At 40.0% G+C, this 26389-nt stretch overlaps 1 protein-coding gene across 1 annotated transcript in view; it reads right to left on the bottom strand.

Moving 5' to 3' along the window:
• Positions 1–1088: 1088 nt before the first annotated feature.
• Positions 1089–26389, bottom strand: part of LOC128943625 (inositol polyphosphate 4-phosphatase type II-like) — a 133267-nt gene continuing 107966 nt past the window's right edge. The window contains exons 21-22 of the mRNA XM_054286518.1: positions 25517–25671; positions 1089–1221 (exon numbers count right to left, since the gene is read on the bottom strand). Coding sequence (XP_054142493.1) covers positions 1089–1221; positions 25517–25671 — 288 coding nt within the window. The remainder of the gene's footprint in view (positions 1222–25516; positions 25672–26389) is intronic.

Genomic DNA, 26389 nt, shown 5'->3' on the forward strand with positions numbered 1-26389 from the left:
GCAGAAGAAGGTAAATAGAAGTAAATAGACACAATTAGAAAACACAAATGTTCTTTGCAAGACAAATTTCAGGATTAACACCAGCTGGCAGAACATTAACATTCATTTTTAAAGCTGATAGCTCTTCATCCTAGAGTGTCTACCTGCAGCATTACAAATTTGATATAAATCAGCTGCTGTGGCTAACTAGTCCTAGTACAGCAGTTTACTCATAACATTTATTTTAGGCTTTCTAATAACATACAAGTTTTCAGAGTCTAAAGATACATTAACTCCTGTATATACAACTTATTTTCCCTAGCACTAAAGAAAATTTGCTTTTAAGGGTTTACACTAAAGAGGAGGTGAAATTCAAGTCACATGACTTGTGGAATTAATCGCCCTGATTTCAGTGTGATCTATGTGAAAGTGAAATAAGTGGTATTTGGCTGAGGTGCAGAAAACCAAGAGTGATACATCCAAATGAACCGCAGGGAATCAAAATGGAATTACTGAAATTACAGTCTGCAATTACTAAAAACACATTATGAAGTTACCACGCTTATGTAAAGAAGCTAATTGTAATTACCAAAATTATATTTAGCCCAGGTATTATCATTAGCATCTTTCATAAACATTTCTGTGAAGGGTTTAATCCTTAGTGATCAAGACCTCAGTGCTCTGCTGGTTACAGAAAACACCTTTTCCAGCAGTAAGATACCCCTTAAATCAAATCTCAGGGTTTGGTTTGGAGTCAGAATGCCACCTTCCAGATTACTAATCTCTGTTCCTACAGCAAATGCCATTTCCCTTTTTAATCTTCAATCAAATGACCCCAGAAACTAATTCCAGCTGGCTTATGAGTCATACTAAGCTTCAATTTCACAAAGATAAGTTGAGTATATTTGATTTTCAGAATATCCAGTCCATTGCTTTTTCATGGTTTTATTTCATAATGACTAATCAGATTCATTTCAGTGTAAAGTGATAAAACCTGCTAAAAATAACACCTCCACTGGTCATACATTCCCAATTCATATGTCATAAACAGCAGTTGTTATATTCACTAATTAGCATGATACATGCTCCTGATTACACTTTTGTTAAACTTAGGTGTCAGCTTTTCCATATGTCCCCTCTGGAGGTCTGTAGTACTTTGGGAAAGCCATCAGCTGCATCATGTTGAATGCATACTTTCTGCATTTGACATTCTTCAGAACATTCTCTATGCGGCATCCTTCTCTAGTGAAAGGGGGAAAAAGTACAACTTCAGGAAACATAGAATAAATAAATATGCTTTATTTGTTCATTGCAGAGTTTCAGCAACAGTTGAAGTAAAAATAACAAGGATTCAACTCTACATTTTTGTTTTCCATGAGTGATGATACATCTTACAGAATTAAATCCAAGGCCAGGCCCAGTACACTTATTGCCCTCAGAAATAGGTGATAAGATTTTCCATCCCCCTAATATATCTGCCCTTGAGGTTTAAAGTTCAGTAAAAAAATTTAATACCTTTAATGATACATTTTGTTCTAATTCCAGAAATATATTTGCCTTTTAAACCTTTTCATACCTTTCTTTTTCAAGTGATTTGCTATATATGTGTGAGTATACATTGCCCTAAAATGCGCATTCTAGGAATAAGGAATTTTATTAAGTCTGGCCCTAGAGATTCGTGAAGGAAAGTTTCATCTCTGCTTCATTTGCTGTATGTTCAGCTTTGCAATGAAAAAAAGAGAGAATGGCTTTTCAAACAGCCCAATCCACCTCTCTGCTTTATAAAGGAAGGATGTTCGTTCACATACAGTACAAAAGTCACAAGTGCCAAAGTGGTGCATCAAGACATAAACAGGACTTTGTTAAAAAGAATATAAAAGTGTACTGAAAGCAAAAGCAACTAAAGCAACAATTACAAACAGGCTAATTTCATTACAAAACAGAACTTAGTATATTCTATTTACTCTACAGAAAAGGGTTAGTTGTAGCAAAGTAATAATAATTTATTAAACGAAAACAATCCCGTCAGCTAGTTACAATGAAAAAACACAACGGAAGATAAGTCTCACAAACCATTGCCCTGCCATATTTGTCTAGGGGTTAGTTTGTGTTGTGCAAATTTTTTTTTTTTTTTTTTTTTTTTTTTTTTTTTTGTCAGACTAATTACTCTGGAAAGAGGGATTCAAGCATTCAGGATTCCACAACTTCTATACAGTGACAGCATTGTAAGTGGGCTTTCTTTGCGCTAATTACAGTGGGAAAGTTTTACCATGAACAGAAAGAGCAAATCAATTCACTCAATGCATAGTATACTTCTCGGAGTTCAGAAAAAAAGAATGAAAACACAGTACATTTCAGACATGGGAATCTTAAAGATGAATCCTTGGGGTCTGAGACTGTAGAAATATTACAACATGATTCTTTTTTCTAGAGTTAGTTCGTTGCTGTTTGTAGAAAAGAAAGGAACACAAGTAAAGTTTATTGATATTTGGCTAATAGCAAAGCAAGACTTAAAATAAGCCACACAACCAGCAGGTGTGAACTGACAAGCAGCAAGGCGACAGGATAGAAGTGTCGAGCAGTTGGCTTGTTATCAGTTAGACAGCCTGTTTCGGGATCATCCGAGTCAGTCAGTGCTCCCTGGGTCTGTCTGCTGTTAAACAGGGAAGTTAGGAACAGATAGAACAGCATTTCAGCAGCAAAGAAAGCCAACACGCAGGCATTTTGACAAAATGAAAGTACAGAGCCATTTTGAGGAAATAGATTTATCTAAGTACTTCCAGTATAACTTTTGTGTTCTACAGCTGACACAGGAAGCACCATCACTGGGCGGCTAGTGGTAGCATACTAATGCTACTAGGTGCCTTGGAGTAGTATTCACAAGTGAACATTAAATCACTTCCACAATGAACTACACCATCACTAAAATCAACACACACACTGAACAGAAATGAAATAAGGAGGTTGAAAAAAAAAGTTAAGGAAGCAAAGAAAAAAAGATCATGAGTACGTCATAATGCAACACTGAACAAATGATGTCTCCATGGTGCTCACAGGCTTTTCAGTCCTGCTTCAGTATCTATTAGGAAGTTTATTGGCAGAAATGAAAAGGCCACACACTAACAGCTATTCTAAAATAGTATTAAATGATGGTAAACTGACTTCAAAAATTCATCACTGCTGGTGACTCAAAGTCCATAGCAGTTCTTTTTATTCAAAGGCTCGCACCTGCATTCCTGTAAGTAAATCACCTTGTATCTTTATCAGTCAACACAGGGAGGAGCTAATCTACTTAGAAGGAAGTTCTACTGAATCACGCTGGATTGTGTGGTCCTTGTCCTACCAGAGCAACAGGGACACTTCCACTGCCAGGCTTGCCTTTTGTATTCTTGACAGATTCTCTGTAAGTACAATTACTCACACTGCAACCACACTTCTTCAATTCCTCTGAAGCTTACTTGCATACACTCAGGAGTCCTGTTTATAGACTTCCTTTGGGCAGCAAGGACTGGCAAGATTTTTTTTTTTTTTCTATTTACTATGAATATCCTGTGATGAAAAGATAACTTGCCATTTTTTAATGTGGACTTGAGAATATCCAAATATATCAGATGACAATGCAGTGCCCTTTCAGAAGGACAGGTCACAAGTATGCTCTTGCTTTCAAGAGAGAAAAAGCTGGCAGACATTATCTTTACTGTCCCACAGCTGCAGGTAAGATGAAGAGGATACTCTGAAAACAGCAGCAGCCACATCACCTTACAGAAAGCCTGCCTTCTGACTCGTGTGTTAAAGGGCAGTGCTACATTTCCTAAGCTTGGATAGCAAGAGAGGTGCAAGAGCTGCGTTTGCAGGTGGAACCCTAGGCAAGGGGGGGTTGATCAAAACCTTTCCTTGCCCAATTTCTCTTTTGAACAAGCCTTCCATAATAAGTTCTTAGTCTTAGTCTTTGCTTTGAACTTCAGTCTGTATGTTACACTAATAAAGGGATCAATACATACTATTTTGAATAGCAAAATAAGAGATAAAAAAATAAAACCCCTGCTATTTTCATCTAGGTCAAAGTAATTGCTGGTGGCAGGGTGTTTGCTGCTTTTGTTCTACAGATCTCAAGTGTCCATGGATGGAACTTGGGCAGAACTGAGACTTTGCTGTAGACATTATCTCAGAAACTATCAAGAAATTAAGCTGATTGCATGGTTTATTGGCCTTGTCAGCACTGAAATAAGTAATTCTGTGTTTCTCTATCAGACTGCTCCAGCTATGCCTCTGTCCTAGGGCCCACCTACAGAACTGCCTTCCTCTTCTGCTCACAGTGACATTACTATTTGTGATCAGCTGGGAGGACTAACTTTATTGTTCCCAGTTAATGTTGTCCTCCATTATGTATTTCTATATACTTTTTTAAGAACCTGCTGCTTGCTGGTTTTCCTTTTCTTTTTTTAATCTCCACAGCATCCCACAGGTTTGTCCCTTTGACCCTGTCCCCTTACTCCCTTCCAACTCCTCAAGGTGAGCCTGCAGGTTTCAGCTTACTCCCCTTATGCCCACAACTCATGAGAAGTCCAGCTCAACCCTCCCAGTCCCATCTCTTCCTTCCCAGTCACAGAGTCCGGGTGATTTTTGTTTGCCCTGCATCCCTTCCATCACAGACATCACGTGTGCTCCTATGCACACACCAAACTTTTTTCTTCTGGAGAAATCCATCTGGGCAGCAGTGAAGTTGAGCATTCAGTAGGGTGCACAGCCACTGCATTAATCAGATTGATTGTTTACACCAATCTGGAGAGCCCTGGCTTTGCACACCAATGGTTCATTCCAAGCAGGCTGAGTCACACACTTGCAGGTTGTTCCTACAGGGATGAACCCTCCTGCTTCTGTGGTGTGCCTTGCTCTGTTGGACTCCACATCTCAACAGTGTCTGGCTTTCATCTGCATTGCTACAAGTCACATTAGCTTCAGTGAGATTTATGCGGGAGTAATGATGGAAATACAGATAAAAGCCATTTGTTCTCTTTTTTTTTTTTTTTCCAACAGAAAAGCCTACAGTACATTTGTTCTTTGATATGCTGAAAAGAATGATCGGTGTCTTTTAACATAAAAAGTTTATCTTCCCCCCAGGAAAGCAACCGTGAACAGCTGATGCACAGGCACTCTGTTCCACAAATTAGTCACATCATTCAATGCATGATTCAATAAGATGTCGCCAAAATAGAGCAAGAGGATCCAAGTCCATTATTAGCTTCCTAAGAACAAGCTGAGCAGAATAGCTACGCATGCTTTTAATTGAGGAGGAATATTTGATCAGGGTCAGATGCCTTGCTATAGCGTGTGCCAACATTTCTCAGTGCAGTGCAGTGACAGTGCCTTCCAACACACCCCAAAGTGTCCTCTGCAGTGACTATTGAACAAAGCAAAGACCTACACCCAGCTGTCAGCACCATAACATTGCTTCCCCTGGCTCACCCCACCCTGGAGGAGTTTCACTGCAAACAGCAGAAATCCCACTAGTGCCCTGTCAGCTGGATTCATGTGGCTTCTGACTGACAGCACAACCAGAACAGAGCGCTAAGGGTGCTACATGCTCAGGTGTGAAGGTACAGCCATAGTTTCAGACGTTATCTCCATCACAAATTGAACTTTAACAGCAAAAGGAAGGAAGAAAACTTGAAAAATAACCAGCAAGTTTCTATTTTACAAATAATTTAAACAGAAGTAGTGAAACCACCTAAGTTCGCAACATCTGGAGTCATGAACACCCCACTAACCTATCATACAATTTTTATTCATTTACTCTCAAATTGTTCATTTGAGACCTCCGGCACAGCACAAACACATTGTAGCAGCCAAGGGTTCTGTAAGTTAATGACAATATAACCATTTCAGCCTGCCTTCTATCTCATTTGATGTTTTATCATCCTAAACTCCTGTTAGGAGTTGCTACATGCTTATCAAATGAGGCAAAGGCAAAACAGCAGGTATTTTTTGTTCTTTTCAAATTCAGCTGATAAATTATTTGGACCTCAAAGTAGTGAAGCAGAGATGATGAAAATGGTGTGAGGAAAAAGCCTCTCAAGTCCTTAAGAGAGTCAAGCACACACATGAGGGCACATTCTGGCTTTCGATTGTCAGTCACACTGATGTCCCTGAGCAACGTTTTTGGAGGAGATGATTTTCACATTTTGGGATGTATGCTTCTTTTTTAGAACTTTTCCAGCTACAGTTATTAGCAACACTGGAAACGTTGAACTCTTCTACACGATTTCTTCAGGTGGAATAAACAGGCAGCTTTCTATTAACAGGTGTCCCACGTGCTAGTGGTGACTACCGTTTGAATTCATGTCCTACTGCACTTTTCTGGTCCTGATGTGTTTTTCTTCTTAAACTTCGGTGCTGACACAGAAAATAGCAAAAGTAAGTTGCTTCTCTAGAGTGCCATCTGGTAATAGTAGAGACATTTCTTCAAATAGAAAGGATGGCTAACAGTTCTCAGTCTTACACAATTTTGATAACTTACCTATACCTTTTATTTCAAGACAGTCAAGTTCATAAGCAGCTTTCAAGAAGCAGCTTCTCTTAAGAAGTTTTTGGAACGAAAGCATCCTAATTTCTACATGATACATGTTACTGGGATTGACTGAAACACTTCAGAGAATAATCACCTGTATCAATGTACAGCACTACAGTTCAAGAAGGCAGCCTTAACTTTTTCAAAGAGAAAATGTGGGATCCTTGTGAACATCTCCTAGCCATTACCAAGCTGCTGCACTAGCACATCTAGAAGAATAAAACATCATGCAGAAGGAAATAAACAGGTATCAGCCTAGTCCTGAAGGATTTCAGTATCAGAGCAGAACTCAGATAAAACATATAAAGGAACATCGGGAAACAAAATTTTATTTTGAAATATGAAGTTGATGCAATAAACCTCCAACAATTTTTAAGAACAAAAAATGGTTCTGCATTGTTTCAAAATGGAAGCTAAGGGAGGGGAATCAGCAGAGACATCTTTTGTATCAATGATCTTTAAAATTATTCTTTTTCTGATACGCATTTAATAACTTAAATTTTTTCCCTCAAATCCACATGGCACTAAATAAAGTAGAAGATGCTAGAAATCAATTTTTGCTGCTTACATGATCCTATAATCTCAGCTCAAAACAACGAGAATTGCTGAAACTGATAAGCAGTCTTAGATCCAAGAATACTGAGAAATTCAGTTAGTGATTTAGGAAGCTGCTATTTAAACATACACAAAAACCCCAGACTGTTTATCAAATCTGTTTTATCAAATTGTCACACTAAACTCCCTCCTCCTGTTTTAACCTTTTGTAATGCAAGTTTTTCCCTACTCTTGTTGCTAGAATAGAAATCCTCTATTTCCCCACTCCTTTCTTCTCTCCTTGCTTGGTTATAACACACGATTTTTCTAATGCAATATTTAGGAAATAGAAAGGAAAGTAGATCATACAATATGAGGCTTGACCACTGAGTTGGACCATGCAGCAGATTCATGGTGCAGTCATGATGATAGGACACCTAGATCTTGAAAATCAGCTATTGTGAAGTAACTGTGGGGTTTGGGCTCAAAACCATTACGGAGTTTCAGTCTGTACAGAGCTAAAAATTCAATTTTGAGGAGGTGGTCAGAGACAGCAAGCTACTGGAGGCTCAGTGCTGGACAGGGTACAGGTTTTCAGCACTATTATGAACAGGCCTTAACAGTTCAGTACAGAGCAAGAGATTAATAAAGAAACCCTCTTGCAGCAATATTTAATAACAGGCAAGGAGACACTTGGTCCCACAGCCACACAACCACATCCGGGAAAACCCTGTTGTCTTATGTGCTGACATGGACAGGGATCCTTTGGAAGGAATGCTGAAGTCAAAACTCAATTTACACAGTTGCTCTTTTGCTCTGCTGTGTATGTGTTCTCCTTGAAGTCAAAATAATTATAAATGTGCAAATTTATGACCTATTTTATCAGCTTAGCTGTGTTTGGATTTCCCAGAGCAAGTGAAAGAGGCACACACCCTGCACTGCAGGCAACAAAACAGCACAACTCACTCCAGCTTTGGGCCATGGAAACATCTCCCGAATTGCTGGTTCACACAGAGCAACACCCCTATATTTGTCTATGTTTACTTTTTAACATACAATTAACTCCAAAGAATAGACGGGAAAAGGGCAGTTTCAAGCTTGATATCTAATATGCATAAAACATGCTACTGGGTAATATACATCTCTACCAGTGTTCATCTTAGCACTTTAGAAATCTCTGCTGATTGCAGAAGAATTAATATTTTCCTTTTTGACTGATACAGAATGCCTTCAAGAATGGTTTTCCCTCAATGTTAAAGAGTATCTATGTGGTAAAAAAGTAACATTGACAAACTTATTATAGTGAAAATACAAGAAACATTAAGAAAAAATTCCAGTTAGAATCACAATTTTTGTCACTGGTGCATTTAGGACACCTCCATTAGCAGGCTAAATTCACCCTCAGCATCTGAACAGCAAAGCCAAGTTGACTTTCTGTGCCTGTGTCCCTTAATCTGCCAAAATGGACAGCAGATGCTGCCCCATGGGCACAGTATCCTGGTCATGCCAACTCCCAAAGTGCCCTGGAATCACTTGAGAGCACACTTAATCTGCCAAAACTGCATCCGCAAACATTTAATAATTTCACTGTATAAAATGACTGAGATCATGTTCTAGCATCTGTCCCCAGAGGTTTTCAATTTACAGCTGTGGCCAGAAGCTTCAAGTCCTGCAAAGTCATTGTGGTGACTGTGTGAGAGATTAGCTTCAGAACTGGAAAGTGATGGGTTTGCAGAGGAGATTCTTCTTTACCTGTCGAGACAGCAGAGCAGTTTCTGAAACATGATTTTCACCTCTACTGTACTCCAAGGAAAGGATTTGCTATTTCATTCTGCTTTTTACTGATAGTCCTCTGTAGTATTACACATCAATTTTACAAAGGTTTCTCTGTCTATCAAAAAGTATGGTTCTAATAATCTTCCTAGACACTCTTCTATAAAGTATTAGGATTACATGTGTATGGGAATTTCTCAGGTCAAAGTTGCGAAATCTTTCCTGACAAATTTCTCTTACAAGGTGTCAAATTCAGTCTAATGTACGACCAACACTAAAGCCAATGTGGTCTGCATCTCTGTGCAGGAAAACAACCAAGCAAAACCCCACGGGTTTGACATTCACTTGAGCTCTGAACAGATCCAACATTTCCCTTCCGTAAGGGTAGGGCACTGGCATAATTGGTTAGCGAGTCACACTTGTTTCCAGACTGTTTCTGTCACAGCAAGAGAGTTTTACTGAAGATGTAGTTACACATTTAGCTCACATAGCACAGTGAAACATAAATCCATGATAAATTCTTTCATATGTCTAATCAGGTTTAAATACTTTCTGTTGGCCATGAAAATAAATCTTTGTGAGTCATCCCTTTTCTTTTGGCAAAAATTTTTTTAGTCTTTTTCCCCATGCTGAGGACAAAGTAGCAAAGCTGATTTAAGAGGCAGAAAGGGCTTCCTACACTAGTTAACAGACACGTGTGAAAGATGAAGCTTAAAATCTGTTATTCATTTCGAGATGTCCAAATCTATGGGTAGGATGACAGAATTAAGGTCAGAGAACTGCTGGTGTAAACAGAACATCATTTAATCTATGTTGCATCCCTAATTTAGGTATTTTAAGGGAGGAGGGTGCTGAACAGAAGGAATTCTAAATTTGAATGTTGTGACTTGCTGGGTTTTCACTTTGAGATATATGAAAGGAGGAATGCAACTGCTTTTCATTAATGACACCAAGAGACATAGTCTCTTCATGGGATTAACCAAAGTGTGAGTCATAAACTGCAGACAACTGCTAGTCTCTAAATAATTCAGCTAAATAATGTCAGTTCATTAAAAAAACTTTCACCTAACACACTGATACATTTTTTAAAAACCACAAAACCAGTTTGAGATTTTATCTGTTCTGATCCCAGCTGTTCTTTCAGCAGCACACAGTCTGGGGGTATATTTATACAAGGTGAATTTGTGCACATATAGATTCCCCAGCCACAAAGAAAAATGCATCTAAATCTGATTTTAGCTGCCACCAGGAAAAAAAATGCAGCCCTGTTTTGGTTAGGTAGGGAGCTAACCAAAACAACCTATCCAAAAAATGCATAGGCTGGGATGCACACTGCAGCAACCTGAAAATTGTGTCCCAACATTACTACCAATAAACCATCTTCTCCTCTCTTCAGCAGGTAGATTGTTAGAGAACTTTGGAAAATGCAAGGAAAACTCCATTTGAATCAGAAACACACAATTTTTCCATGTACTTCCTTCAGGGCAAATGACAAGGCTGGATAAAATTCTAATTTAAATGCCTTGAATGCATTTGTCATCTTTTCTGTTAATAGGTACAATGTGGAGACTTAGAGAAATAAACCTTTCTATGAGAAATTAGGAGTGAATGTAATTCTTTCATCTTACTTGTTTTGTTTCAGTATCTTTTTAGAAGATGGCTGAAATTTTGGAGTCTGTTCTTCACTCAAGTACCAAGGAGGAGAACTGAAACTGAAATCTTTTAAACAATATTGAATACAAGCATTTTCTCTTTGGTTGTTAAGCTGCATTTGTAAGGAAATCTTTATTTGAATGCTACTGCAGATTTGTTAAGAAGTTCATTGTATCTCACAAAGACAATATTAGCACAGATTCACTTTTTAAGCAAAAATACCACTGCACTGAAAGGGAGAATAAAGAGATGAAAGCCCATACTATTTTTCCCCCAGTATCAAGAAAAAAAAAAAGACTTTCAGAAGATTTGAGATCACTAAAGACTAAAAATTCAATAAGCCATTTATTTACCTTCTGCATTCCTAAATCTTTGCTGGCAGAAAGGAGTAAATAATTTATAACACAGGTGCAAATACCTTCCTCTCTGCAATAACACTACATTTTTCTCACTGTTACAAAGAGCTGAAGGACGTGGTTTTGCTCAGTGCAGTAACAGTAATTGTCAGTTTGCCAAAGATCAAAGACGCAGTTCTCAGGATAAGCTCTATGAACTATGCTCAAGACTCCCTGAGCTCAAGAGGAGTTCACTGCACTGTCAGCAGCACTTAACCATGAGCTAAGTCTCTGACAGATGAAAAAAATGGCCATTTATTTCCTGACCTGGACTGAACTATCAGATACATATGAAGTTTCTTATAAAGTCAGTCTTTCCTGCGTTGCAGACTGTGTTCCCTCAAGCGCATGACCAGTGGTGCTGAAACATTATCACCAGAGTTTAAACTACAATGCCTTGGGACCTTCTACAGAACCTGCCAATTCCTGAAACTTTGGAGTCTCTGGGTTTGAGATATTTTAAGTATGAATGTTCCCAAGCACATGTTTAGCAAGCCACATATGCAACTGCCAAGCAGAACAGCAATGGGGCTTTCCACATTTGGTGGCAATTGCAATCACGGGGAAAAGAGGGTGTTTTCCTGTGAGAAATCCAAAACATTAAAAAAAAAAAAAAAGAACCATCCAAGATTTTGTGGGAAACATTCATCCATTATTATTTTCTTCTGAAGAAGCAGCATGCCAATAGCAATGTTGGAGTATTCCTTCCTTCCTTCCTTCCCCAGGATGGGACACAGAAGGTAGCAAGTGGGTACAAATGTCTCACTGGGATGGTGGAGAGTGACCTTTGTCTGCAGTGCATTTTCCTACTCTATTATATGCACTGCTTATTATGTGCACTGGAAGGAAAACAGCTCAAGGTACATTTCAGAGTTTCATCATCTCACGGTGCTCCGACTTTAGCTAAACACTGCTCCAATTTTCCAGAAAAACCCTGTATTTTGAAATAACTACAAAATATTAGACTACACAGATTGAGGTTGTGCTGGAGGCAATGCCAGTGCCTCTGATTTTACACTCTCTTTATAAGAATACAGTTCTCAACTATATTCTTATACGTATATAAGATTACATTCTTATTACATTTGTATTACATTCATATATTCTGGTATGCTTATGTTTCTGGCCATGCCTTCTTCAGTCACTAGGAAAACCAATAACACTTATTCATATGCTTCAGGTGTTTGGATCAAATAAATATGAGCCAGAGGCCAGGTGTTCATACAGAAAAACCTACAGTGCAGCCAAAAAGCACACAGGTTGTTAATGAGAAACATTTCATCCTCTCCAAATGCCTGTAATGTCAGGCCTTAAGGAATTCCGCTTTCTTTTCAATTTCTAATAAATGCTAATGTCCTTCAATTATATTGCAACTCACTCCACATTAACCTCATTAGGAATAATGCTGCCTTTCCAGGTGAGTGAGGGATGTCAGCACTCACAGTCCTCTCTAGCACTTGCTCGTGGCCAGGGGACTACGAAAAAGGGCAGCCACCCTCCAAAAACATCTGAGCAGGCTGATTCTGTCCCTGGTTTTTAGATAATCCTGAGCTTCTATGTCTGTTGGACAGCACTTACAGGCTTCTGGTAACTAAACAATTTCGGTTTGGTTATTTTTTAAAGATCTCAACAATTCTTATAGCTTTATTCTCAATTACCCTTTATTAAAAACTTATGGTCAGTTAACATCATCTTGTCAGAGCCTGGTTTACACATGGAAATTAGTCCACTTGTCCCTTTTTATTAGTATTCAATTCTGTGTTAAATGCACTATTAATGTACAGCTACTGATAGCTTAAATAAAATCTATAAAACACAAAAGCTGCAATTAAACAGCAAAAGCAATTTAAAAAAAATTATCTTTGCAGAGCTACAGGCATCTCTTGTTATCTCATTAATGTACACATGGGACAGGGCTTGTGCTCTCTTTGTTGTTCATAATATCCTTGCTACTCTCTTAGAACACTGGAGTTGGTTAAAGCAAGCACTCTGGATTCCTTGAACTATTTCCTTTGCTTTTCCTGCTTGCATGAATAGCTAATGATGGCAGATATGAGATTCAAATAAAGCTAAAGATATGTGAGTGCAGGCCAGCAGCTGCACTTGTCAGACAAGAAGGCTCATCAATGCAGACAGAGTATTTTGATGTATGAAATAATAAATGACATTTTCCCATGTATGGTGCACAGTAATGAAGCACATGCAGAACACTACAGAATATGAGAAATATTATAATCCTCCCCAAGATGGAATTGCTCACAGATAATGGAAATTTCAATGGAAAAGTAATGGGTTTAGATTTGACCAATAATGTTCTCTCGAGTGCAGAGGAATTCAACAACCGAAGAAGCAACAGACAACCTGAGGGCAAGGAAAGAGCTCTCTACCAAACACTTGCTTCCATAAACAGGACATACTTTATTTAGAAAGCTTCCTCACCCTCCCATTCATTCAAATTATTAGCTGCATATTTTTATTAAGGAACACTGATTATAAGTTCTTTCTCAAAAATAAACACATCAAATCACAATGGTAGAAAAACTAGAGCAACATCTAACGAAATACTGAAAAAGTGTTCTTCAGTATAGAAGTATAACTTCTGCACATGTATCTACTCAAAATGGCTAAATATCTGCAGAATTTGTAATGTTGCTGAAGTTATGCAAGCTAAAGTAACTTTGTCTGGAAGAGTTATCAAATAAAGTTTTTCTATGAAAATAAACAAGAATTTAGCATAAGGGCACTATAACTACATCACTTGATGGCTACTGCTCTCTATGTAAACAAGGAAAGTAACCAAAGTGGACTTCTACCCTTATTGCAAAGCATGCAGTAGTTATCATATGAATTGAGCAAACAAGCAGCCTCTATCTTGTAGCAGCTAAAGTTTAAAGAGTAACTTAACAGTACACATTTCGTTTCTTACCCATTTCTTCTTTCTAATAACTCCTGGCTTCCTTGACCTCATGATAATAAATAAATTAGTGTCTAGTGACAAGCATATGTTTAAAAGCCCATCAGGTTCTGATGTCAGCAAAATTTTCCTCAAGCTAAGTTTTGCCCTCATACCTTTATTTCACCTTCAGGTATTTACCATGACAACTACAGAATACACTTCTGAGACCTGATCCAACTCCTTTAAAAGGCAACATTCCCTAACCATGAGTGGCAAGTCTTTGGGTGCCAAATTTAACAGCCCAGGCTTCCTCTAGTTCTACAGAGCATCCCCAGGATGATTCAGGGCCCCTAAATCAGGCTACTAACCATCCTCCCCAGGACAGTATTGGGAACCTGAGTCCTTAGCTGGGATACAATAGCTATCTAAAGTTTTATGATAGAAATAGCTTGATTATAAGTGTTGCACTGAATTCAGTGGTCTTTGGAAATAACTTCTCCAATGCCAATCGCCCAAATGTTTTTTCCCTCTCATCTTCAAAGAGCTTCATAATCTCAAGTCCATACTTGCACTGCCACTGTATCCCCTAAAATATGAAGCTCACAAGCCTAGATTTTATCTCCAGCACCATAAACATAGTCAAACATGATGGATAACAACATAAACTTTCAAGCTCACTTGACGACAGAGTACTTTTGAAGGACAGACTTGATTTTTGTCTGTAGTGTAAATAAAAGAAAAACCAAGAGATTTATGAGCCAGGAATTGTCAGGTTTGGGCTACATTATGATGTGGTACAGAACATTAGGCTTTGCAACAAGATGAAATGTATTATTTCTCTTTTGGCATTCCATACCCAATGGAGTATGGATAGCGAGCTTCAAGTTTTTATTTTTGCCATATAAGATCATTTGACTTTTTCCACTCCATTGTAGTATATTTTTAATTTAATAAAACTTATAATTAAAAAACCCCTTCTAGTTTATTCAAGGATTACAATTCAGAGGGGGTTCATTTAATTCCAATAGTTTTAACATCTGTGGTTTAAGTTGCAGAAAGCTTCAAAAGTAGCTATTGAAGTAATGTATTGCTTCATTTACAAAGGAAATTGGATGCCTAATGCATTTTGTGGTGCAATAATAACGAAGCTGTAGTATTTGCATAAAGCAGCCCACAGTAGTACCAGGTGTAGGTCCTGTCTGAAGAAAGGCTTTTAGACTTTTCCTAGCCCAGTGTGGACACATTATTCCATCGGGTTACACATTGCTTTCCAAATGGCTTTGATTGGTCTGATCAGAGGATCAGCCTCTTCATCTCAACAACCTATTATTTGCTACAAGGATCTCATCCTGATAATCATGAGCCATACTTCTTCTGGGTATGAATTTATGTAGACCTAATTCAAACCTAGGAGGTGAACTCCAAACGGTGTTACCGTATTCGCTGCAACAACAAGCAAAGCAGAAAATGTCAGGGTTTAATCTGCTCAAGAGAGAAACACTCTCAGAAGAGAACTATGTCTCAAAAATATCTGTCTTGTGTTTGAACATCTGTGTAAGCATGCAGGAGGTAATCTGTACTAAGTTCAAGTTCATTACCACCTCATTGCAAGTTTTTCAGATTGGAATTAAGTTAAGACTGAAATGAGGTTTTTTTAATCCCTATTGTGCTGCACCAAAGAAGATGCTTTGTGACAGCAGGAAGAACGATTGCCTTTAGGATAGAAAATATAAAATTTGAGATACATCTGTCACAAAAAGATTTTTAAATAGTCTGCTAAGCCTACAAATACTTTTCTACACTACTGTACCCAGCATTGTCTTGCCAGTGAATACCCTTGGTGTAAAAGTAAGAAAATGTGTCTGATTTGAAAAATGTTACTGCACTCAAGTTTCTCTGAAAACCAAGAACAAGAGCTTGATCACATTGTATGAAATGCCTACATTTTCCTAGAGCTTCTATCCCACCAAAATTTTCATTTACAAACAAAGATCATCACATGAAGATAATAAATCTGGCAGCACATCTTGGGCTCCTTGCATGGCACAGGAGAGAAAATAAACAGCATCATAGTCGTCTGATATGTGCCAAATTACTTGAAAAATAAATTCAAAAAGCGTCTTCACACGGCAAATGAACGTCAAACTAACTTTAATGTGGTTATCTACAAATTTGCTGATAATATCACTGTGATAGCAAATTTTTACAGAGAAAGGTGACATAGGGAGCAGCCTTCTCCCTGAGGCTACCACACAGCAGGAAAGCCAGAGAGGATTTTATTCAGGATGATGTTGAGGGAAGATTATCCATCAGCACTCAAAAGCTTAAACACCAGTTCAGCAGTGTCCAGAAGGCAGAGAGCCTTGAATTGTGCAGCCAGCATTGCTGCATTTGCTATGTCAGCATGAACCCAAGTAGCAAGGAGGAGTGTGAAAACAGAATTAGTACTATGCAGAAAAGTGAATGTCAGTAAGGTAATGAACATTATTTACAAGCTTTGCTATTGCACACTCAAGTACAGCAACAGGACTCTTATTTAAAGCAAAACAGTCTATGAGAAGAGGCCCTTTTAAAGAAAAAGTAGATTCAAATGAAATTTCAAACAAAGGAAGGACTATGATGTCATAAAGGACTTGGCACCTCTGTACTAGTTTTCTCCCACTTTAAAATTGAAAGAGATCCAAGAGCATTTCTTTCTCTTGCCCTTTGGTTGTCAATTATAAGCTTTTTAAATCAAAAAACATTTGACTTTAAAAAGTGCAAGTGGAATAAATACTCAAACCAGTTATAGCCAATATTATCAAAGCAGTCTCTTGTGGATTTTAAGAATAATTTAATGGATCTTTGAGAATGAGATATTGTAGCTGCTTGCCTCTGCCTGATGCTACTTTGATCACTTCAAAACCAGCCAATAATGCCTCTGCCACAGTGCCAGTTTACCCATTTTCATTTGCTTTCCTGAGGCTTTCAATGTAACAACCATTTAGGAGAAATAAACTTAGAACAGAGACCATGCCAGTCTTGGTTAAACACCATGAGCTAAAACCCTAAAGAAACCAAACCAAAACCATGTGAAAAACACTCCACAACAAACTACTCTGGACCCTCACATATTTTACTTACTACACACCACAAGGCAGTTTGTTGGAAGCTGCAAACCTTTCTGAGCTGATTACTTTGTATTCTGTAGATGCTCTGCTATCAACAGTTATGAAAGAATTACAAAGGAATTTAAATTAAAAAACCACCAACTTTGGAACGATGGTTGCAAATCAAATATAAAAGCCAACACTATTTTGACAGGAATTATGTATTTTCATCAGATTTTCAGTTCACCCAGGACACAAACTATTAACCAGATGATCCTACAACGGGGTTTTATAAAATACATGACTGTGTGATCAGATTGCACCTCAGTCTTTTCAATGTTTCAGTAATCTAAACAAGTTCCTCAAATCTGAAAAATGCTGAGTGGAGAGGGGCTGAAGAGTAAATATATATATTTTTTAAAGTCAGGTGTATCTCAGTGATCTATTGCAGATAATATGATGCCTTTTTAGCCTGTCTTTCTCTAGAAAGCAAAGGGCACATGCTAGCTCTCGGTGTGAGGGGAAGGAACAGCAATGTGTACATATCCTCTTTGGGCACAAGGACTGAGTTCAGCTAAACTGAAATGTGGGATAAGAAGGCTCACACATTACAGTGTTCCCACAAGGGTAAGGAGACGTGCAGCCAAGGGGAGGCTGTAGCATGAAATTAAAGCTGATGATACATCAGAAAACCCATAGGATGAATGAGAGGGACACAAAGGAAGGTTTCTTATCTATGTACTACACAACAATTTCACGGAGCAGTAAGTGAAGTTCCTGAGCAGCACACACAGAGGCATTGTCTCCCTCAGCAAGAGGCAACCTAACAAAAGAGGCTGGTTCACATACCAAAGGATGTCATCCCTTAACAGAAGAGAGAGGGAGCAGTGATTCCCTTCCCACGCGCTGATCTCCGTGGTCTAAGGGACTGTAGATCTTGGCTAAGCCTTGTCTGGAATCACAAGACTCTGCAGAGGCAGAAACGCGCTCTGGCACCTTCCTGGGGCATTAGGAGCATCTCCAACAGAGCAGAAAAGCCAAGGGCTTTTCCCACTGCTGGAAGACAACACACACATGGCAACTTGCAGGCTGGGGAGAGGAGACAGGCTGGCAGGGAAGTAAACCCAGACCAGGGCACGGGAACAGCACTGCAGATGCACAGCCAAACCAGTGCCCAGGGATTGTGGCATTAGGGGTTTGGTTAGACCCACAGGACAACTGCAGCACCACTAAGTCCCAGGGCTGCAGAAACTACTTTAACTGTTCTATCATTAGGAGTCAGCTGTGGAGCGGGCTGTGCACTTTGGCAGGACTCCAACATTTCCTTTGCATTAACTTCCTTACAAACATGTGCTTTCTATTCATACAAATTATAGCAGAGACCTCCACTACTAAGAATGCAAATTCCCCAAACTATCTCCCAGCTTTATCTCTGGGTGATCTAGAGAATAGGATAGCAATATAATACTGCTGTCTCCATTCCTGGGTTTAGTTCCAGCTGACTGCAGACAACATCATGAAAGTAGGAAATACATAATAGGTACATAATGATCCAAATGGAAACTCCTCTGGTCACTGCCCTGCAAACAGCTACCAGGACTTGTATTGCAGGTTAATACTGAGAAACAACTTGTTGCTGCCAGGGATTCCAGTGAAAGGTCACCAGTGGCTGCTGTAATGGTAAGGACACGCTTACAAAATGTCACTCACCAAACCAGAGCTGCCACAGAAAGCAACAAGTAGAAACTACTGCTAAAACTAAGCTGAGAAAAGCCACTGTCAGAAGAGTTTCTATAAAAATACCACACACTAAGATGTTACTGCAAGAGAGTAAGAAACAGGGAAATGCTCATTGGAAAAAGAAAAAGCAGCAGGCTGAAGGGAGAAAACCCCCATACATCAAAGACAGTTCCTCAAATTATGGTTATAAAATACGGGGGCTGATGATGACACACAATTACATCTCTCCTTTTATTTTGGTATCCAATATGATTTTAGATTCCTTCCCTAAAGAACCTGAGATAGAAAAATTCAGATCCAGTGTCTGAAGCTGAATAGGACCCTAATTATTTGAAAGCACAATTGTATAACAGAATGTGCCTGGTCACCTTATGAATGCATCATAATAAAAAATGGAAAAAGATAATGTGGAGATTGAATGCTGAATTCTCTCATGTCATGTACATCTTAAGCACTAGGCTAGCCCCCAGAGATGGTGGCTGGCCCTGAGCCAGTGTTCCATCCCAAAGGATGGGACTCAGGGAAAAAAAACCTGAAACCAGGCTGCTGGACAAGAAAAGATGATTATCTGAGCCAGAGAGCATTCCTACAATAGGAAACTAAGTTTATGAAGGGATCAAGGGAGTCTAAAATGAGAGGAAAGATAAACCTAGAAATGTATTTAGCTGCTTCCTTTACAAGGCAGCCAGAGCTATAGCCTGACACTCCGTCACCTTTCTCCTGAAGGAATGCAGGATCTGCTATCACAAAACCACCTTGTCTGGAAGAGCAGCTGGTTGCTTCATCCTTGTGTGCCCCCTCCCACCTTTGGACAGTCTGTAGGTTGCTGGGACTGCAGACAGGAAGTTATGAGCCCTCCCTGTCCAAGTTATATCACTCTGAGAAGAACACTGGTTTAGAGGCCAGTAACTTCTAGAAGAAATTTCATGTTTGATAGCTTTAACTCGCTGTTGTATGCTACTACTGCCCTCTTACTCTCATTTCCTGCTTCTTTCTTATCTACATTTTAGACTTGGCAGTGTTGTTCTTCCTGAGATTTAGCTGAACATGGCCAAAGCCATGGTAATTCAGCTGTAGGAACTGGATTTTCAATAGATAATGAACATGCATACAGGACTTTTCCCACACACTCTTCCAGGAAATCTTAATCAAAGTGAAATATAACAGGAAGAAACCTGGTATTACTCAGTCTGGTGATTATAAACATCTGGTTGTTGATTTCTGCTAAGACCGAGTTTTTCATGGAAGCTCTTAATAAGCAATAAAGCACTAGATGAATGAGAAAATTTATGAAGTTTTCCATAAGCAACTAGAAAAACCTCAAAAGTGAACACCAAACAATATTTTACAATAATCTAACTACTTGCATGCTAGCTTTGTCTAATCACAACAGGTGAATTAACTTTTAGAAAACAAGATGGATGGCAGTTCAAAGCACCAAAACTGGACCTTACTGTTACTTAATGCCCAGGCTCCTATCAGCACATCAGGTGATGCAAATCATCTACAGCTTCCACCTCCAAATAGAGATGTTAAGTTTCTAAAGAGCCATAGAATGATGTAAAAATCTATACTGGAAGTCAGGCTTGCCTTTCGAAAGTTTTGTTTGCACTGTGCTTATACTTTTAAAAGAAAAAAGAAAAGGTGGTGGAGGTCAGATATTCCTCCTCCTCAACTCACTCATTTTTAATGTCCTCAAACAGCTCTTTAAAAAAGGAGATATTTTCTTTATAATTGGCTCATCAAAAGCCCAATACTTGTTGTCCAGATCATTCATTCTTTGAACTCGTGCTTCAGGGAGATTTTTGATAGGCACTTTATCTAAGACACCCTGAAATATCCTTAACCGTTTCAAGTGGAAACAGTGTGTGCCACACTGAGTCAAATTTTGTATTCAATGTCAGAAACACGTGACAGGTGTTGTGCCCAGCTCAGAACGATGATAAGGCTGACAGCATGGAGGATTCACCATAGACAGTGGATTTGTCATGGCCTTTGTTACTGCTTTGAGGCTTTATTGGAAACATGCCCAATGACAGGAGATCCTGAGGTTATTCATGACCCACAGCCTCCAAAAGGGATCCTGTCACTGAAACAATAAAGCTAAATAGAGTCAGAAAAGAAATAAATTTTAAAAAGGGAAAAAAATCTATTTTTTTTTACAGAGCTACTTCATTATGCATTGCCCACCAGTCCATCCTCCCTTAACAGCAGTCAGCTCTAAAGACCAAAAAAATAGAACCATGTGACAGATACTGCAATGAACTCAGGTAAACCAGTTTTGTGCCTCTCTGTCTCTTGGAATAGACTTAACACTGAATGATAGGAAACATTCAGGTATGGGTGAAGGGAAAAATAAGAATATTGATGCCTGCAAAAAGAGACTTGGAAGTGGCAGAGACATTATAAACAGGGTTTTAATACGATGTGAATTACAAGCACTTGATACAGAGGGGATGATATATTGATTTTCCTCATTCTGAACTATGCCTGTCACTAAGATCAATGGAAGTCACAAACCTATATCAAGGAAATTATAATATGTGGAATTATTTATAGAATGGCTGCTCCAGGTACACATCAATTGCAGCATCATAATGGCCAGACTTACGACTGAGGACAAAGCCATCTATTACATATTGTAAATGAGAAAGTGTGCATTGCCATCATTGCTTCATTTTCCACATTTTTCATAAGTGAAAGGAAGAACTAATAGAAGCATTCTTGTACAGCCTTTTTTTATAAAGAAGCAACAAACATTGTAGAGTTTATCACTAAACGACAACAATTCCACTTACAAACTAAGTCATTAAAAGAACAGCTACAGGCAGTATTTTCCAAAACAGAGTTATGCAATGTACACCAAGGCAAATACGCTGAAACTTTGGGAATCACTTCTGGATTGCTCAAAATTCTGGGCACCCTGAAGAAGCTGAAAAGCAGCAGCACACAGGAGGGCAGCATCTCCAAGCTGCTGGTGGCAAGGAAGCATGAACCTGTAAACGCATGCTTCCTTTTTCCACTGCAAAAGCTCTGTCACCACTGGCAGACAAAGAAAAAGTCTAATGGCTACACAGGCACCTTTATAATTTTCATATCTCAAAATTATGGCATTTCCAATAAAGTCTGCTTTTGAATCACCATTTACTTCTACAGTTCACTTAGTTTCACAGCAGTCTCTACCTCCCACTGTTAACTCTTAAAAGAAGCCTTTCAAAGGTCAACCCAAACTGTTAGGATTCTAGATGGTAAAACTGAATTTTTCATGTCTACTTGTTCTTCTGAAAGGCTTAAAAGCAATTTGTGGCAATCAGCACAAAGGGATTTGATTGACAAACTTTAACAAAGTGATCTAGAGAAGATTCATTGGGAAAAAAACTGCTAAAATTGCAAATTAAATGGCAAATAGTTTTTCTCTGTCTGCCCTTGAAGGAAAATAGGTTCTCTTCTTAGACGTGAAAATTTTGAATTCGGGAGGGAAAAAGAGGAATTTGGCTGGGTTTTTTTTGTATTTTATTTTTAAACCTCTAGTATTGTGTTAGACTGATAGCAACCAGCATAGTTAGAAGATTTATTTCTTTACTATCCTGATGGTGCAAATTATTTTGTATGCTACTGCCACTACTGCAAAGCCTTTGCTTTAGTCCTCAGACAATCCTATTACCCAAGTCAAAGTAACTCATTTTTCACCTACTTTAATTCAGTTCTGAAATTCATATACAGGGCAAGAGCAGGATAAAGCTTTTGTCTGTTTGAAAGTACAGCATAACTGATAGATTTTACATTTTTGTAATGGTGCTTCAACCTCATATACCCATTTGCTTGTTTAATTTTTAAGTATTATTCTGATTTTTTTGCCTTTACAACATTCTTCTGTGACTTCAAATTACTGTTGCCTGCAAATATAACTAATGTGTTAATCTTCTCAACTTTCAAATCACTCACATGACATAAACCCACTCAAAACCATTTATATTTTGATCTACAAAAACCTACTACATTTTTTTACTAACAAGTTCAGGTTTTTTAAAATTATATTTATGTCTGTGAAAATTTTCCAATCTCCTACTCTACTCAAAGCTATTCTAACATTATGGCGATTTTATGTAATTAAATTATTTTCCTGTCTGGTAACTTACTGTAGTTTACATACTTTTGTATTTATTGGAGACATACCAGAAAAAAAAAAAAAAGCATTTGAAATGCCAAAAAACAAAATTTAACACAGAAAACTCAGAATTCATTAATGATAAAATATGTAGTTATGAAAGACTGCACAAAACTCATTCACTCACTGAATCACTACAGAGACTGAGGGATTTATGCAAGGTGCAATACATCCAAAACAATACAGCTCAGTTCAACACACCACATCTCACTGCATTAGTAGCACTTGTCAACTAAACCTACAGCTAAGCCATCTCAGCTCATTTACTCTTTATAAAATTACCTTTTCTCTTCAGAGCAGCTATCTTTGCCAAAGGACAAAGGGTTTATGTGGGCAAACCTACAGTATTAGTCTACACATTAAGCACCTATTCTGGCAATAATAAATATGAAGGTCCAGAATTACCCATTACAGACCGTAAACATGCTTGTTTACTTATTAGGATCTTTATAAAGCCACCATACAAACAATTTGTGTTTAAGAAAAGTCCAAGATATGATTCAGTTACTTCTTTGCAGGCTGACCAAAATATTTTCTATTAGTTTTGCAGTGACCTTTGTTATATGTTATTCTAGTGTCGGGGATACACATTTTAAAACTCCTCTTGACAATGTGATTAGAACTGTTACTATATGATTAAAACTATATGATTAAGCTCATTAAAACCAATGATGAAAGTTTCTTTAGATAATCTAGCATGTGGATTAATTTTATGATTGACATTTGTTTGCTCAAGAAGGTTTTTTTATTCATCAAAGACTCAGGTAATGAAAAATCTTTACATCTTTTAATTACACATTCCTGATAATATCAGCCTCAATTTCTGCATAGTTGCAATTTAGAATAAAACATGTTTTAATTCACTTCTTCTAAAGCGCAGTAAAGATTTCATCAGGTATTAGTGGCAAACACCACCAGTCCAAACCTACTTGGATGTTTCTTTTCAATAACGTGACTAGTAAGAATTGCCATGCGTAACAAATTTTTCTTTTGCTTTCTCAGTGTTTGTGTAGATGTCGAACAAAAAATTTAATGACTGCGCAAATGGTTTTTAAAATACCCTCAAAATTGAAAGATAACTTTTTTTAAAAGCAACTGCTGCTCAGACTACTGCTCATATTCTACAGTCGGTGAGCTGACCCTTGCAAGATTTCACATATCTGTCTCACAAACTGTTAATGACAGATAAAACACACCGCTGCAAAGAGCCTGCCCTGAGGTGACCCAGCAGCAGTCAGGCTGCTGCTCAGGCAGGCCTGGGCTCTGCTGGGCACTCAGAACCAGCCTCAGACCCTGTGCAGGCAGGCCTGGGCTCTGCTGGGCACTCAGAACCAGCCTCAGACCCTGTGCAGGCAGGCCTGGGCTCTGCTGGGCACTCAGAACCAGCCTCAGACCCTGTGCAGGCAGGCCTGGGCTCTGCTGGGCACTCAGAACCAGCCTGGGCTCTGCTGGGCACTCAGAACCAGCCTCAGACCCTGTGCAGGCAGGCCTGGGCTCTGCTGGGCCCTCAGAACCAGTCTCAGACCCTGTGTGCCCGTGGCCCTGGGCTCTGCTGGGCACTCAGCACCAGTCTGGGCTCTGCTGGGCACTCAGAACCAGCCTCAGACCCTGTGTGCCCGTGGCCCTGGGCACTCAGAACCAGCCTGGGCTCTGCTGGGCACTCAGCACCAGCCTGGGCTCTGCTGGGCCCTCAGAACCAGCCTCAGACCCTGTGTGCCCGTGGCCCTGGGCTCTGCTGGGCACTCAGCACCAGTCTGGGCTCTGCTGGGCACTCAGAACCAGCCTCAGACCCTGTGTGCCCGTGGCCCTGGGCACTCAGAACCAGCCTGGGCTCTGCTGGGCACTCAGCACCAGCCTGGGCTCTGCTGGGCCCTCAGAACCAGCCTCAGACCCTGTGTGCCCGTGGCCCTGGGCTCTGCTGGGCACTCAGCACCAGCCTCAGGCTCTGCTGGGCACTCAGAACCAGCCTCAGACCCTGTGTGCCCGTGGCCCTGGGCACTCAGAACCAGCCTGGGCTCTGCTGGGCACTCAGCACCAGCCTGGGCTCTGCTGGGCACTCAGAACCAGCCTCAGACCCTGTGTGCCCGTGGCCCTGGGCTCTGCTGGGCACTCAGCACCAGTCTGGGCTCTGCTGGGCACTCAGAACCAGCCTCAGACCCTGTGTGCCCGTGGCCCTGGGCACTCAGAACCAGCCTGGGCTCTGCTGGGCACTCAGCACCAGCCTGGGCTCTGCTGGGCACTCAGAACCAGCCTCAGACCCTGTGTGCCCGTGGCCCTGGGCTCTGCTGGGCACTCAGCACCAGCCTGGGCTCTGCTAGGCACTCAGAACCAGCCTCAGACCCTGTGCAGGCAGGCCTGGGCTCTGCTGGGCACTCAGAACCAGCCTCAGACCCTGTGTGCCCGTGGCCCTGGGCTCTGCTGGGCACTCAGCACCAGCCTGGGCTCTGCTGGGCACTCAAAACCAGCCTGGGCTCTGCTGGGCACTCAGAACCACCCTCAGACCCTGTGTGCCCGTGGCCCTGGGCTCTGCTGGGCACTCAGAACCAGCCTCAGGCTCTGCTGGGCACTCAGAACCACCCTCAGACCCTGTGTGCCCGTGGCCCTGGGCTCTGCTGGGCACTCAGAACCTGCCTCAGGCTCTGCTGGGCCCTCAGAACCAGCCTCAGGCCCTGTTCGCTGGCAGCCCTGGCCTGGCTCAGAGTTCCATGGAGCCCCACGTACCTCCTCATGCAATCCAGCGCCCGGATGAAGAAGTCTTTGTGCAGCTGGTGCTCGTCCCTCAGGATGGAGCACTGCTCCAGCGTCACTGACATGGATGTCCTGTCTTTGGCACTCTTGCAGCAGGTGAAGCGCACTCCGTTCAGCTTGCGGCAAATCTGAAACACGGGCAGGCCCCACAGGTCAGCCCTTCCTTCCTACCAGGCTGCGCAGCCCTACAGCTCTGCAAGCCCAGCGAGGGCTTCCAGACAGCTACAGCACTTCTCAAGAAGAAAACATCTTCTGGAAGTTAGTACCAGTACACTGAATTCCTGAATTTGACATGGGACTTTCATAACTATAAAAGAAACAGTTCCTTCACCGTTTCCTCACTGAATGCAGCAGCTGCCCTGTTCAATGAAAGCTAAATTGTCTGAATATCTGATGAATGAAGATATGGTGAGTCTTAACTCACAAACATGAATGTAGCAGACTAACTTCTTGTGAAGGTATGGAGTCAGACACATCTAACTTACATAGTTTTTATTTTCAACAGGTGAACTGTTCAATGTATGGCTCACAATTAATAAAGTTTAACAAATTGCTGCCATGGATTGTCTACTTTCACTTATACTTTGAAAAAGTTATAACACATAAAGGAAACATGACATTTTGGAGGATGATTCCTCCTCTTAGGAATCAATCTGTGGTTGTATCATTCCATTAGTTTATACTATGGTTTCAAATGATATTTTACTAGAAAAAGAAAAATTGAAGGAGAGCTTCTGTGCCCAAATCTACCATTTCCCAGATATAACCTGTCCTGAGAAAAGGTAATACTTTGCTTACACCTATCCCTGGGGAATCACAGCTGTAATGGTACAAAACCTCAAAATG

Source organism: Melozone crissalis, unplaced genomic scaffold, assembly GCF_028551555.1.
Source record: "Melozone crissalis strain CALT ecotype California unplaced genomic scaffold, PUWL_Pcris_2 ptg000050l_1, whole genome shotgun sequence".
NCBI lineage: Eukaryota > Metazoa > Chordata > Aves > Passeriformes > Passerellidae > Melozone > Melozone crissalis.